The 15770-nt window shown below is 39.0% G+C and overlaps 1 protein-coding gene across 1 annotated transcript in view; it reads right to left on the reverse strand.

The window, feature by feature from the left end:
- The window catches only part of IQGAP1 (IQ motif containing GTPase activating protein 1), a 107851-nt gene that overhangs the window by 52856 nt on the left and 39225 nt on the right, over positions 1-15770 (reverse strand). Inside the window, exons 5-9 of the mRNA XM_038532895.1 lie at positions 10748-10824; positions 3649-3716; positions 2356-2469; positions 1622-1800; positions 619-703 (exon numbers count right to left, since the gene is read on the reverse strand). Coding sequence (XP_038388823.1) covers positions 619-703; positions 1622-1800; positions 2356-2469; positions 3649-3716; positions 10748-10824 — 523 coding nt within the window. The remainder of the gene's footprint in view (positions 1-618; positions 704-1621; positions 1801-2355; positions 2470-3648; positions 3717-10747; positions 10825-15770) is intronic.

Below are 15770 nucleotides of genomic sequence, written 5' to 3' on the forward strand. Positions count from 1 at the left end.
TGGCTCAGTTGGTTAAGCATTTGACTCTTGATCTCAGCTTAGGTCTTGATCTCAGGGTCATGAGTTCAAGCCCTGTAGTGGGCTCCATGCTGGATATGAAGCCTACTTAAAAATATAAATAAGGGGCAGCCCGGGTGGCTCAGCGGTTTAGCGCTGCCTTCAGCCCAGAGTGTGATCCTGGAGACCCAGGATCCAGTCCCACGTCAGGCTCCCTGCAAGGAGCCTGCTTCTCCCTCTGCCTGTGTCTCTGCCTCTCTCTCTCTGTCTCTCATGAATAAATAAATAAAATCTTTAATATATATATATAAAGGAAAAATAAAATCCCTATTTAGATTTTTTTTAAGTGTATTAACCCAGGGTGAAAGAGTTAAATTAACCAAGACAAATCCAGAAGCTGCAATAGATGAGTAGATAGAAGAGGGAGGACCTAAGGATGATGGCAGCTGAGACAGAAGACATATGAACACAAGAAAACAGTAGTAGTAAGCAATAGTTCCTAAACAAGTCCACTGATACCTAAAATAAATAAACTTATACTACATTATCAGTCCAAGAATAGATCAACACTCACATTATTCTGTAACATCCCGCAGTTACCTGACTCAGGGACATACTTACTATTGACTTTGTTTATATTGCCTTGAATTTCAGCTTGAGTGAGCAGCTCCTCATAAACATCCCTTTCTCTCTCAGAGTTTTCTGTCTGAAGATGAGTAAAAAGTGTAACAAATCAGTTCAGGTCTCTAAGAAGACCTAAGAAACACACTTGTATTCCTCCCCCAAACATGACAGAAAAAAGAGTAAGTGTATGGCTTAAAATCCTTAATGAAGCACAGAGTGGAATGCTACACAACCTTTAACTAAAAATGTAAAAAGCAGATCCACCTATTAACGACAAGCCCAAGGGTGCTTCCAGAGTTGGGCATGAGCAGGAAGCACTGCTGAACCCTGCCCTGCTCCCTTGTGAGCTTGCATCCTTGCCTCAGACCTGAGCAGAACAGGCACACCCAAGAACCAGATCACAGAACTTCTCATTGGTTTGCACAAAATTCAAGGATAAAAGTTAAAATGGAATCAAATACCAAAGGCTATATACTGTGTAAATCCATTTCGTTTATATATATTCTTAAAAAGGTAAATATAGTGATCTGTTCAGATTGGGGGTTGCCTGGGGTCAGGGTGGGAAGGAGGGGATGGGGAGCAGTAGAGGCTGACTATGAAGAGAGACCTGGGGACTTTAGGGAGGATTGTTTTATAACCACACACATTTGTCAAAACCCATCAAACCCATACATGTAAAATGAGTAAATTTTACTGTGTATAAATTATACTTCAAGAAAACTGATTTTAGGGGGATCCCTGGGTGGCTCAGCAGTTTAGCGCCTGCCTTTGGCCTAGGGTATGATCTTGGAGTCCCAGGATTGAGTCCAGCATCAGGCTCCCTGCATGGAGCCTGCTTCTCCCTCTGCCTGTGTCTCTGCCTCTCTCTCTCTCTCTATCTCTCATGAATAAATAAATAAAATCATAAAAAAAAAAAAAGAAAACTGATTTTTAAAATGGAGTTACATCCAACAATGAAAGAATATAAATCAATTAAAAAGAACAGATGTTCCATTTTTACCCTGTTTTTAGCGTTTGTCATTTTCTCCTGCTTGGCCTCATAAAGCACATCCTGATAAGTGGATGCCAAGGGCTCTTCAAGATTTACAAGCATGGCGTTGGGGTTTCTCAGAGCCACAAATGTGTCGGCTGGAATTCTATGGTCAATGGCTTCATTAATGGCAATAACGGCCGCATGTACTAAAAGAAAAAATTCAAAACATAGAACACTGGGGTTATACAGAGTAAGAGATTACATGACATATCCAGAACAACATCACAACCCCCTATTGCAGGAAAAGGTTTGTTTTGATAGAGAAATGATGACTGGGGTTAGAGGAATGGCTCCCCAAATCCTATAAGCCTAGTAGTCTCTTCCTAGATATACAAAGCCACAGCTATCCCTGTGATCCCATGTCTGGGATGCTGAGTTTGGAATCTCACTGGGAAATATTAGTAAAGAGCCTTGTAAGGAGCATAAATGATGGAAATGTTCACCTTTAATCATCATGTAAATACCATTAAAAAAAAAAAAGAAGAAACCCAAAGGATACTGAAATGTATAACTCACTTTCTAAATGCTTTCATTTTCATTGAAATCAATCACTTACTTCCAATAGCAATAGTACAGAAGTCCATTGCAGTGTTAAACTACCTCTATTGGCCTAAGTTTGCTAGCAAAATTCCTAGTGTCCAAGATCACTGAAAGTGGTAGCACCAATCCCATTTGAACCCACAAAATTTCTCTCTTCTTACATGCAGCTTCATCCACTGAGAGTTCATTGGCCAGGATGCCCCCGATCTTGCTGAAGGCAGGCATCTGGATCCCGTACTTCTCCAGTTCAATCTTCATATTGTTGATTTCCTCTTCTACAGGAAGAGAAAGATGAAGATGCAGGCAAGCAAGTTAAGCACCTTCCCAGAACTTAGAGAAGGAAACAGATTCCCCAACTACAAAATGGGATGAAGTGGTGGCTACCTCCCAGGACTGAAGGACTTAATAAGAAGATATATGGAAAGCAATGAACATAGTACCTGGCAAAAAGCATACACTCAGTAGACATTAACTATTATTACTATTAACAAGAGCATCAAAAGTAAATATAACATGAGAAACAGCCCTACAGAAAACAGTTTCTCAAAACTGCTACTTGCGGCATTTCCTACAACGAACTAACTAACTTATGAATGGAACAGCTTTGAAGGGAGCTCAGCAACAAGTGACCCACAAGCCGACCAGATGTCTTCAATGCTAAGGTACTAGCCGCTATTAAACTATTCTGCTTCAAAGGCAGGAAGCCAAATGATAAAGAAAACAACATGTAAGGTTTAGCCCTTTGCCCTAGGTCTGGTGAACAACTTCCCTAGAAGGAAAAATGTCATAGATAAAAGTTTTTATTAAATTTAAAGTTCCGGGATCCCTGGGTGGCGCAGCGGTTTAGCGCCTGCCTTTGGCCCAGGGCGCGATCCTAGAGACCTGGGATCGAGTCCCACGTCAGGCTCCCGGTGCATGGAGCCTGCTCTCCCTCTGCCTGTGTCTCTGCCTCTCTCTCTCACTGTGTGCCTATCATAAATAAATAAAATTAAAAAAAAATTTAAAAATAAATAAATAAATAAATAAATTTAAAGTTCCCAAGTCTACAAAATAATAATCACTTCAAAAGACTTGAATCTATATTAGCTCCTAACCAATATCACCACCATTTGTTTTCTCCCCAAGCCCCCACCTATTCAAGCATTTGACAATAACAAACACACACAGAATAAGGTAAATACACTACATTTTTTTATTAAATTGTCACCTCTGCATTGTCTCATTCCCCCACACACACCCCTTACTTTGCTCACTGCTGGTACTTGCTAAAATGAGAAAACAGAGTTTGAAATTCCCAGTTTAGCACTCTATTCAACACAGAAGTTACTTATACTTCTTTGATCTCTTTTGCCAGAGTATTTTTAAACCCCTATGTCTTTAAGATTGGAACTGTTGACTCTCCAGGCTATTTCCACATAAATCAAGCATTTCCTGCCAAGTTTATAACTCCTTACCTGTGAAGTCAACCTTTCCATATAGGTCTTGAATCTGAGGAGCCAGGCCTAGTTTGAACAGGTACAAACTAGAAGACACGATATGCAAAAAGAGTTAGGCCGCCCAGCTGCACCTAGCTGCTGCTCTTAGGTTAAAGGGGAAAGTCAGTATAAAGAACAGAAATATTCTGAACATATCCCTGAATGCTACCATATTCCCCTTTGCAGTTACCATACTTTACCTCAGGACTTTTTCTGAGTTTTACAAAATATTGTCCTAGAAAGTCACATAATGCAAAAAACACTGGACTGGGAATCAGAAGACAAGTTCAAGTCCCTGTTCTGGTTTAAATCTGATGTGTAATTAGATGGTAATATACATGTGAATATAATCATTCTAAGTGGAGAAATCTTCATTCTCGTTCTCCTTCCTGTGATCAAAAAGCTTTAACTAACAAGATACTTATAAAAGTATCATGAAAATGATTCAAGGGATGCCTGGGTGACTCAGTGGTTGAGCGTCTGCCTTTGGCTCAGGTTGTGATCCTGGGGTCCTGGGACTGAGTCCCACATCGGGCTCCCTATAGGGAGGCTGCTTCTCCCTTTGCCTAGGTCTCTGCCTCTCTCTCTGTGTGTCTCTCATGAATAAATAAAATCTTTAAAGGGGCAGCCCTGGTGGCTCAGTGGTTTAGCGCCGCCTACAACTCAGGGCGTGATCCTGGAGACCCAGGATCGAGTCCCACGTCGGGCTCCTTGCATGGAGCCTGCTTCTCCCTCTGCCTGTGTCTCTGCCTCTCTGCGTATTCTCATGAATAAATAAATAAAATCTTAAAAAATAAATAAAATAAAATAAAATAAAATCTTTTAAAAAAAGAAAAAAAATCATTCCATAAAAAATCTTATGTAAACTGAATTCATACTACTGATGGAAAAGTTTCATTCAGGTAATTAATGATTTTTAAATAAACATTATATATCCTTACCGTTTAAATAAAAAAAAAAAGAAATCTATTTGGCTTTAAATCTCATGAAGGAAGGAACAATAAAAGTCTTGTTCACCAGTGTCTACCCAAAACCTGGTGTGTACTAATAAATATTAATGTTTCACAGATGGAGAGATGGATAAGTCAATGTCTATAAGCCTGAGTTAGCTTAAGTGGAATCTAAGGACCTAGCAGATCAGAATCAGTAAGTTAGAAGTGCACTTTGCAGGGAAGGACATGAGCAAGACACTGATGGTCTAGTGGTAAGGGAGTAAATAAAAAACACCGAAGAAACAAATCACAGAAACTCAATAGAGCAATCCACAGTTTTTGCAAATAATCTATAAACCTCAGTTTTATCTAAACACAAATATGGATCATGTATATTACATTCATAGAACTGATCAGAATTTCAATTGTGTATAATAAACCCAAATGTATAATCCAAAAACAAGTCAAGTATTCTAAAAATACATTCTGATTTATACAGAGTAGCTAATTATTTTCTGTTAAGTACAAATATGATCATATGCATATGATTAAGTACTTTTATTAAGACTAAAATACTCAAAATGGAACTATATATATATAAAGCCCCCCTCAAAAATTTTTTAATCTATTCAACAAATTTTCCAAAGCAAAACAGCCAATAACATTCTATACCTGTAATATGTACCCATTCTATATATTATTTCTCCCATATAGTATGTCCCACACCTGCATTCCAAATTAATAAGAATAGTTCTCTTCAGTAATTTTTTCCTCTTTTATTTCTTCTTGGAATGAAGAAAGTGGCTGCCGCACTTTAAGAAATTTTAAGAATGTCACTTTTAGAGCCTCAAGAAGAGTGAGTTCATTTTTAAGGTCTTTCAATGTAAAATAAAGTAATGATATCACTAGCTGATATAAATAAAGTAGAGAGGGATCCCTGGGTGGTGCAGCGGTTTGGCGCCTGCCTTTGGCCCAGGGCGCGATCCTGGAGACCCGGGATCGAATCCCACGTCGGGCTCCTGGTGCATGGAGCCTGCTTCTCCCTCTGCCTATGTCTCTGCCTCTCTTTCTCTCTCTGTGACTATCATAAATAAATAAAACTTAAAAATAAATAAATAAATAAATAAATAAATAAATAAATAAATAAATAAATAAATAAAAGAAAAAGATAAGGTACTGGCACCATCTCTCTTTTATATCATTTTAATTATTGGGAATATTTTAAGGAAATGCTGGAGTTATATAAACATAACCGTAATGGCCAGTCAGATCCTCTTGCCCAGAACTGAAAGTACTCCACCTCAAAGCTGAAACTTTAGATCCTACCAGTAAACAATCTTTCCTCTTGTTTTCCCATGCCTACCTCTACAAATAACTGTTAGGTCCCTACAACAGTAAACCTGTGTAAGATCAGGTTCATTTTTCTTCTTCTTTTTTCCTAGCAAAGCTATACTTTCTAGCAACAGGGGAAAGGAGGCTATGGATTCCTATTATCTTTGCTGCCCTCAGAGTAACCTGTTACTATGCTGATCTCAAAGACTGTTAATAAGGGCTCTTAAACACAAACGCAACAGGTGCTTAGGAAAGAGACTCTAGTACAGTCCACAATCCCTGATCTAAATTATTTGGGCAGATACGAATTTAGGATTCCTCAGATATTAGAAAGGCTTTATAGTATACACAGAATTACATGACATCTGTTTACTTAAAGTATGCACAGTATTATAAAACACACCCAGCAAGCCTTGAGGCAGCACCCCTAAACAATTACTTTTTTTTTTTAAGATTTATTTATTTATTCATGAGACACACACACACAGAGAGAGAGAGAGAGAGAGGCAGAGACACAGGCAGAGGGAGAAGCAGGCTCCATGCAGGGAGCCTGACGTGGTACTTGATCCCAGGACTCTAGGATCATGCCTTGGGCCGAAGGCAGATGCTAAACCACTGCGCCACCCAGGGATCCCCAAATACATTACTTTTCTGCAAAGGAACATACATATAATCACAGTAAGGACAGAAATATTCTAAATAACATCAATTCTGATCAGATTTTGCCAACAAATGAGTTTGAACCAAGCCTAAATATAATTTTCAGCTTTTACATTTCTTTTGAATTTAGGTTACAGGACTATGGGCCAATTTAATCCCAAAATCAATTCTTAGATATCAGAGGAAATGGAAATAAAGTATACAAATACATGTGAAATAAAGAATTGTGGTCGGGACGCCTGGGTGGCTCAGCAGTTGGGCATCTCCTTTAGGCTCAGGGCGTGATCCTGGGATCTGGGATTGAGTCCCTCATCAGGCTCCTTACAGGGAGCCTGCTTCTCCCTCTGCCTGTGTCTCTGCCTCTCTGTGTCTCTCATGAATAAATAAATAAAATCTTAAAAAAAAAAAAAAGAATTGAGGTCTTCTCTGGGGGTGGAATATAATCCAGAAAAATAATTTAGCAAGACTAAATACAGTAAATATCTCTGCAGTGATGCCAGTCAAGACTTTTAAAAAGAGAGAAAAAAGAAAAGAGAAAAGCAAAGCAAACAAGCAGGGAGAAAACAGAGAGATAATGCTTCTCTGTTAACCAAAATCAAAAAGGGAGAAAGTGCCTCACCCCACACAGCAGAGTGTGGAGCCGGCCTCGATCACTGCTGTACTACATGGTGAAGAAGAGGTTCCAAGCAGGTCTAAACTGCCTAGATATCAAGGGCTGCCAGCCTTTAAGGAAAAACACTCCAGGAAGGAAAGAAGTCATAAATCACCAACCAGAACACATTGCTCTGTATATAATTTCTTTTTTTAAAAAGATTTATTTAGTTATTTATTTATGATAGACAGAGAGAGAGAGAGAGAGAGAGGCAGAGACACAGGCAGAAGGAGAAGCAGGCTCCATGCCAGAAGCCCGATGTGGGACTCGATCCCGGGACTCCAGGATCGGGCCCTGGGCCAAAGGCAGGCGCTAAACCGCTGAGCCACCCAGGGATCCCCGCTCTGTATATAATTTCTAAGCACAGGTTGCATATTAAAGAGAAATGAAAAACAATAGTGGACTTTCTCTTTCTGATTCTGACGCCATCATGAGAAAGGCACAGTTAATTCTTCATCTCCAAATCAGAGAATTTGAGGGCCTGGGAGCCAGGTCACATTGCAGAGAGCTATGGCTGTGGAACACACAAAGTGGAGTTTCACCAGCTAGGCCTCTTGTCTGCCAAGTTCAGAAATCCATTGTAGGTATAACCTTCACAAGGTTATCAATTCAGACAGACCTCACTGTAACACAGAGCCAATCACAATATTCAGAATTAATCTGATTTTGGCTCAGATACACTCATTTGAAATTGCTACAATCTGAACATTCCCCTAGATACAACCCACTCCTAAATACCTTTTAAAAATCCTAAAAAAAAAAAAAAAAAAAAATCCTTATGTTACTCTTGTCTGACATTATGTCATGTACCTTAGAGAGAAGATAAAGAAATGAAAGGCATGACCTCTGTCCCTAAGATGCTAATAAAATAATAAAGAGAAAGTAAACATATGAAAGAAACAATAGAACTAAGAAACACATGGGTTTAGACCAAGGAATGAACTGGAGTCACTGGAAATCACAAAAGTTCACCAAGAAGGTGGAAATTGAATTAAAACTTGACTGGATATAGACACAAACATGAAGTGTCACCTGATAAAAGAAAGCACCATTTCCTTTTTTTCATTTATAGGGCAAAAAATATCCCTTCAAGCTAGAGGGCAGAAAGGAAGATTTGTTACAATGTGTGATTTTGATACAAACATTTATTGACTAGCTACTATATTGCTAGAGGCATATAAGTACTAGAGACACAAAGATAAAGAGTAACAGAAATAGGCCCTGCCTGGGAGGAGTCCACAGAGAGCAAGCAATAAGAACTAATAACCAGAGTAGGATGTAAAAGCCCTATGCTTGAAGTAAGAGGTATGTGCAAATACTAGAAGAGCACAAGGATGGGAAGTAGCTAATTCTATTTGAGGGAGAAAAAGTAAAAAGAAGGTATCAGTGAACAGGTAGCATTCCACAGTAGCAGCTAGAGAAGAGCATGGGTCAAACTAGGGAGTAAAGCGGCATTTAGGCAGCAGAAACAGAATAACCCAAGGCACAGAGCCAGTGCTGTCCACTAGTTTTCAGCTACATTCTTTCTTTTGTGGGTCTCACATGAACTCCAGTGATCCCAACGATCTGGCACATGTTGGATCAAACTGGAGACGACAGACTTCTCATGGGTCTATATTATTCATATATTCATATAGATAATTAACATGTACACATACAGGATGACTTGTAAAATGGGTAGCCTGAGCAAAGAAACCCCATCTGCATGTCCCGTTTACTTCTACCATCTTCTCGTTTAGCCCTATGGCCATCAGGTAAATCTGTACAACTCTGATATGGTTCTATCATATCTACTGAACCCCACCCTCCCTCCACACACATCACCTCTTCCTTCCAATACAGTACACTTCACTGATTCTAAGAGCCAAGGACCTGAAATTAAGCCATCTTCAAAATCTGCTATGAAATTATGAAAAAAAAAATATTTTGTTTCAGTTCCTATTTATCATATTTGTTTGGCATAAACATTACCTAATGAACAAATGGCTTGGTGAGAGCCTAGAAAAACCAAATAAATTAAAAATCAACCATTTGATATTTGCTGGCTTTATTTGAAGATTTTTATAAAATTTAATCATACTACCAAAGTATTAAGACATGGTGGTTGTGGGGAGCCCCAGTGGCTCAGCAGTTTAGCGTCGCCTACAGCTCAGGGCATGATCCTGGAGACCTGGGATCGAGTCCCATGTCAGGCTCCCTGCATGGAGCCTGCTTCTCCCTCTGCCTGTGTCTCTGCCTCTCTCTCTCTCTCTCCTGTGTATTCTCATGAATAAATAAATAAAATCTTAAAAAAAAAAAAAAGGACATGGTGGTTGTATTTTGTAATTCAACTTCTGGCTTGTGACAAAACAGTAAAGTTTCAAAATATATATCCTTTTTGTAATTTTTAAGAAATTTGAATTAAAAAGAAAGGAACTGCATCCCAGCTGAAATGCACAGTTCACAGAAACACTAGATCAACAATGAAAGACTATACTATGTTTTCAGGGCCAAATTATCTGCTATTACTGGGATAAATAAATTCCTTCTCCCTACTCCCCAGAAAAACACAGCTGTTTCCCACCATTTTGTTAAAACAATAATAATCGGGATCCCTGGGTAGCGCAGTGGTTTAGCGCCTGCCTTTGGCCCAGGGCGCGATCCTGGAGACCCGGGATCGAATCCCACGTCGGGCTCCCGGTGCATGGAGCCTGCTTCTCCCTCTGCCTGTGTCTCTGCCTCTCTCTCTCTCTCTCTCTCTCTCTCTCTGTGTGACTATCATAAATAAAAAAATAAAAAAAAAAGACAATAATAATCTATTTTATTTGGAAATCCTAAAGCTAATGCAAAAACTTTTTCATTACACCATACACAAAAAGCTGTACATTCAATTGTTATTCCTAAATGGCTTTTAAAAAATTGAGAGAGAATTGACATAAACATTACATTAGTTTCAGGTGTACAACATGATTCAATATACATATATATTGCAAAATGATCACCTCAATAAGTCTCCTTAACATCCACCACCACACATAATTATGGATTTGTTTTTCCTTGTGCTAAGAAACTTTTAAAAATATATGTTTATTTAATTGAGAGAGAGAGAGAAAGAGCTTGAGTGGGACAGGAGGAGGGGCAGAGGGAGACAGAGAAAGCAGACTACCCCTGAGTGGGGAGCCTGATGTGGGCTCAATCCCAAGACCTTGAGATCATGACCTGAGTTGAAACCAAAAATTGGATGCTGAACTGACTGAACCACCGAGGTGTCCCATGCTGAGAACTTTTAAGATCTACTCTCCTAGCAACTTTCAAGCATAAGGCTACATCATTATTAACTAAAACCCCCATGCAGTACATTATAATCCCAGGACTTAGTTAACTATTTTATAGCTAGAAGTCTGTAACGTTTGAGCTCCTTAACCCATTTTGTCCCCCCCGCAAAACCTCCACCTCTGGCAACTCAGCAATCTGTTCTCTGTGTCTATGTACACTGTTTATTTTACCACAAATATCTGATTACCTGAGTGCATGGATACAGTAGATACATCTTGGCATGTTTTTTCGATCATAGATATCTGTAGTTTCTGGGTAAAAAATCTAAGAAGGAATAAAAGAAGCACAGTAAGGTATCCATCCACTGGATCTTTCACCAATCATCAATAATATAAATAGAACGATTAGAAAATATTATGGGCATTCAGCAAGTAACTTCATTAGGGAGAACAGACAATTCATCCTAAGTAATGCAAGGAATAAAATACAGTAATACAGAATAAAAAGCACTAGTTGGAAAAGCCTTATTTGGTTAACCCACTGAATTTTACCAGGTATGTGAAAGTGATTTGCTTACTGCAGACTCAGATACAGGCAGATGACACTCAGCTCTAGTGCAGTTTAAATCACCAGTAAATGTTAGAAACTTTAAAGCCCTGCAATCTTCCCAATTCCTGTCTATGATGCCTACATTCATTAATAATTCAACAATGAACATTTACTTAGGTGCTTTCGGTTTGTGAACTCCTACATTTAGACACTGAAGAAAACTACAAAATATTATAATGTGTTATTCTGCAGGGATGCTTGGCTGGTTCATTTGGTGGAGTGTACAACTCAATCTCCAGGCTGTAAGTTCAAGCCCCACAATAGGTATAGAGATTACTTAAAATCTTTTTTTAAAATGTGTTACATGCTTGGAAGAAGAGAAAAGATACACAGATGAAGTAGCTAGAATATATAATATGTATGGGAATATGGAAGATCAGTAGTTATTCTGGGTACCACTTGCCACAAATAATCAATTACTTGTGTTATTATCTGTTTGACTACACACTACATGAAGGCAGGGACCAGGTCTATGCAATTCACTGCCACATCTTCAATGCCAAGCCCAGAGCCAAGGTCATGGAAGGGGCTCTACATTTAATGAATTAGTGAATGAGGCTGAATAGCAACATAGTAGGTTTAGATTGGATATAATCTTGAATTTCAAGATCTATCTTCATGGTGATGTGGCACCATACAATTCATTCTATAATTTAGGGGGAGGTAGCAGTGATCTGGAGAAGGGAAAGACTGAATTTTGAGGCCGTCAGAAGAATCTGGATGAGCAGGGAAAGGCCTTAACCAAGGCAGGAGGAAGAGTACCACAGCACGTTGTACCTATTAGAGTCCTTGACACATCATGTTTGTTTGTTTTCATGCTTTTCACACAATACCTACAGCTCTCAACTAGAAAGAATTGCCCCTGTCAAGAGATGAGATGTACTATAATCATCTTTTTGATAATTTTTCAAACTCTGCATGCTCACTTTCCAAGACAGATATGTCATTTCCTGAAGGGTGAAGATAACAGTTGTGTTGGGCCACCCTTCCCAAAAACAGTACAGAATACATTTTAGAAAATAACAAAAATACAGCTGGGTAGGGTAGGATGCAATTAGATTATGAGGACCTTGAAAGTCAGACAAGTTTGAACTTGATATGCAGGCCACAGAGAAGTCCCAGCTCTGAAGCCAAGGATAAAAAACAGCGCCTCGGGAAGATCTGACTGGAGACAGGACACAGGATATAATGAATAGTGGAGAAATTGAAGCTAAGGAGGCAGGCTGATAATCTCTTTCAACAGACAAAAGAAACATTTCAAATACATGAGGAAGGCTTGGGGGATAAGTGCATTTAGGAGTTCAAGGTAACCTCAAGATTTTGAGACGGGATGACTGGGGAAATGAGGACAGCCTACCATTTAGTATAGAGGAGGGGAGGTTCAGTTGGGGGAAAAGGAAGGTTTACTTTCAGATAGGAATTCTAGCTAATAGAAAGCTATTCAAGGAGAACTGTCCAGCAGCCATTTGAATACAATGTGTTTATCTTCTAAGAAAGTCTTCAAAATAACTGAAACCATAAGAACAAGAATGTAGCTAAAATAAGGACTGCATCTTAAAGAACCCCCACCACTAGGATATGGGAGGTAGAACACATGAGGAAGACGGAGGACAGATTTAAAACAACGAAAAAATTGGGGATCCCTGGGTGGCTCAGCGGTTTGGCGCCTGCCTTCGGCCCAAGGCGTAGTCCTAGGGTCTCGGGATCGAGTCCCATGTCGAGCTCCCTGCATGGAGCCTGTTTCTCCCTCTGCCTGTGTCTCTGCCTCATTCTCTCTGTCTCTCATGAATAAATTATAAATTATAAAACACACACACACACACACACACACAATGAAAAAAATCAAAGTCAAAGGGTGCCTGGCTGACTGAGTCAAGAGAGCAGGTGAATCTTGATTTCGTGGTTATGAGTTCAAGCCCCACATTGGGTGTAGAGATTACTTAGAAATAAAATCTTTAAAAAAAAAAAAATCAAGTCAAAAATCACAAAATATTTCCTAGAGAGGTAGGTAGCCAACAGGACCAATTATAATAAAAAGACTAAAAGGATAAGAATCAAAAACTTATAACATTAAGTTCCTACAATTAGCCTATATGTACCATATTAAGAGATTAGGGAAGGCATTCCTGTAAACACTACATATGTATTGTCAATTATATATCATACAGTATATTATGGGCAACAGTTTTTCAGCTAAGTATCATTAGTCCACATTATTCAAGTCTTCTAGATCTAAGTCATGTAGAGTGGACATTTCAAGGCTGATAACCATGATAACCCTGTTGTCCCTGAAAGTCTTTGGGGAATTCTACATTTGTTGATCCAGGACAATATATTACCATTAGTAAACCAAAAAAGTAGTAAAATTAAATCATTAAAAAAGCATTTTGTAGTAACAGTACTACTAGTAAAAGCATATATTAATGAAGCTCTTAGTATTATTCAGAAGAGGTTAAATCACCACTGCCCATCAGGCATATTTCAGAAGAAACAGGTAGAAGACGGGACGCCTGGGTGGCTCAGTGGTTGAGCATCTGCCTTAGGCTCAGGTCATGATCCTGGGGTCCTGGGATTGAGTCCCACATTGGGCTCCCTGCATGGATCCTGCTTCTCCCTCTGCCTATGTCTCTGCCTCTCTCTGTGTGTCTCTCATGAATAAATAAAAATAATAAAAAGTAACAGGTACAAGAAGATATAGGTGCACAGAAAGGCAAAGTATGTTTAAGAACTTGACATACTAGAGATCCCTGAGTGGCTCAGCAGTTTAGCACCTGCCTTCCACCCAGGGCGTGATCCTGGAGTCCCGGGATCGAGGCTTAAATTGAGCTCCCTACATGGAGCCTGCTTCTCCCTCTGCCTGTTGTGTCTCTGCTTCTCTCTCTGTGTGTGTGTCTCTCATGAAAAAATAAATAAAATCTTAAAAAAAAAAAAAAAAAAAAAGAACTTGACATACTGCATTTCCTGACATTGGTGGGCCTAATTCTCAAACCTACCAGTGCAAGGAAGAGAGCTTCAGAACTTTGTTCTGGAAAAAAAAAAAAAGAGGACAAAGGCTAGTCTTCTGCAAAGACTTGACTCTGGATTTAACTCAATTCAAAACACATATGAAGAATTGAGCTTGGTGCTATGCTAAATACCAAATGTTCATCTCCCAGTGGTTCCAGCCACTTTGTGATCCTCCTTATCTCACTCTTTTTCAATATTTCTTTGGTTACAAAAATTTAGACTCTACAGGAAATTATAAAGAAAATAAAATCCACCCCTTAATCCGATCACACCAAAATAAAAACTATTATCTCCTTACCAACCTTTCCCAAAAGTATTCACTTTTACACATAAAAATAGCAATCTCACCTTAGCCAGAACACAAACTCTTTTATAACTTTAGCCTATTTGGAGTTTTATTCTCCACTTCATACCTCACAGACAATTTCCTTTGTCAATACAGATTAAAATCATCCTTTCTAGGGATCCCTGGGTGGCGCAGCAGTTTGGCGCCTGCCTTTGGCCCAGGGCGCGATCCTGGAGACCCGGGATCAAATCCCACATCGGGCTCCCGGTGCATGGAGCCTGCTTCTCCCTCTGCCTATGTCTCTACCTCTCTCTCTCTCTCTCTCTCTCTCTCTCTCTCTCTCCCTCTCTGTGACTATCATAAATAAATTTTTAAAAAATCATTAATAAAAAAATAATAAATAAAAAAATAAAATCATCCTTTCTAATGGCTGTACTATTGTTTGACTGGCTGCAGCACAATTAATGCTCCTAGTGAAGGAACATGTGATTGTTATCAATTTTTCCTATCCTAAGCCATGCTGAAAAACCCTTATATGTCCATCTTTTCGGGCTTATCTGATTTGGGGCAGAGATAAATTCCTAGAAGTAGAATCCTTAGGTCAAAGGATATGGAAAACAAAAAAGGTGTCCATGCCTCTAAGAGTTGACAACACAGTATGGCCTTCTGGATTCAAGATAGGATGGAGGGGTGTGGAGGCTAGAGGTGGCAATTTCAGTAAGAGCAGTGCTAAATAAAATAAACTCCTAAGCGGAACATTCAAGGATGCACACTCACTCTAAACCCATCCAACTATACACATGAAATATGTGCATTTCTCCATGCCAACTGTACCTCAAGATGTTTTAAAACACAAATACTACAGCCATCACCAAAACAAGATATAAAAAGTAAATGTCATTATATTGCCTCTACAATTTGAAACATAAAATAATAGCACATCAAGCTCTCTTACAGATAGAGGAGAATTCTGCAGCTGAAAAATGATGTTTCTAAAATATTTCCTGGGATCCCTGGGTGGCTCAGCGGTTCAGCGCCTGCCTCCCTCTGCCTGTGTCTCTGCCTCTCTCTCTGCCTCTCTCTCTCTCTCTCTCTCTATGTCTATCATGAATAAATAAAATATTTTAAAAATAAAGTATTTCCTTGTATTTCCTAACATCAAATATTAATGTTGCAACTTTGTGACTAAATAAGAACACTAAATTGTATACTTTTAAAAGGTGGATTTCAAAAAAAAATTTTTTTTAAAGTAAAAAGGTGGATTTCATGGCATGTGAATTTCAATATAAGTCTACAACTTGATGTAGTAAATGACATCATAGGGAATTTCTCTAGGATGAGATGAAGCAGGGATGAAGAATATAAAAGA

Source organism: Canis lupus, chromosome 3 (genome assembly GCF_011100685.1).
Source record: "Canis lupus familiaris isolate Mischka breed German Shepherd chromosome 3, alternate assembly UU_Cfam_GSD_1.0, whole genome shotgun sequence".
Classification (NCBI taxonomy): Eukaryota; Metazoa; Chordata; class Mammalia; order Carnivora; family Canidae; genus Canis; species Canis lupus.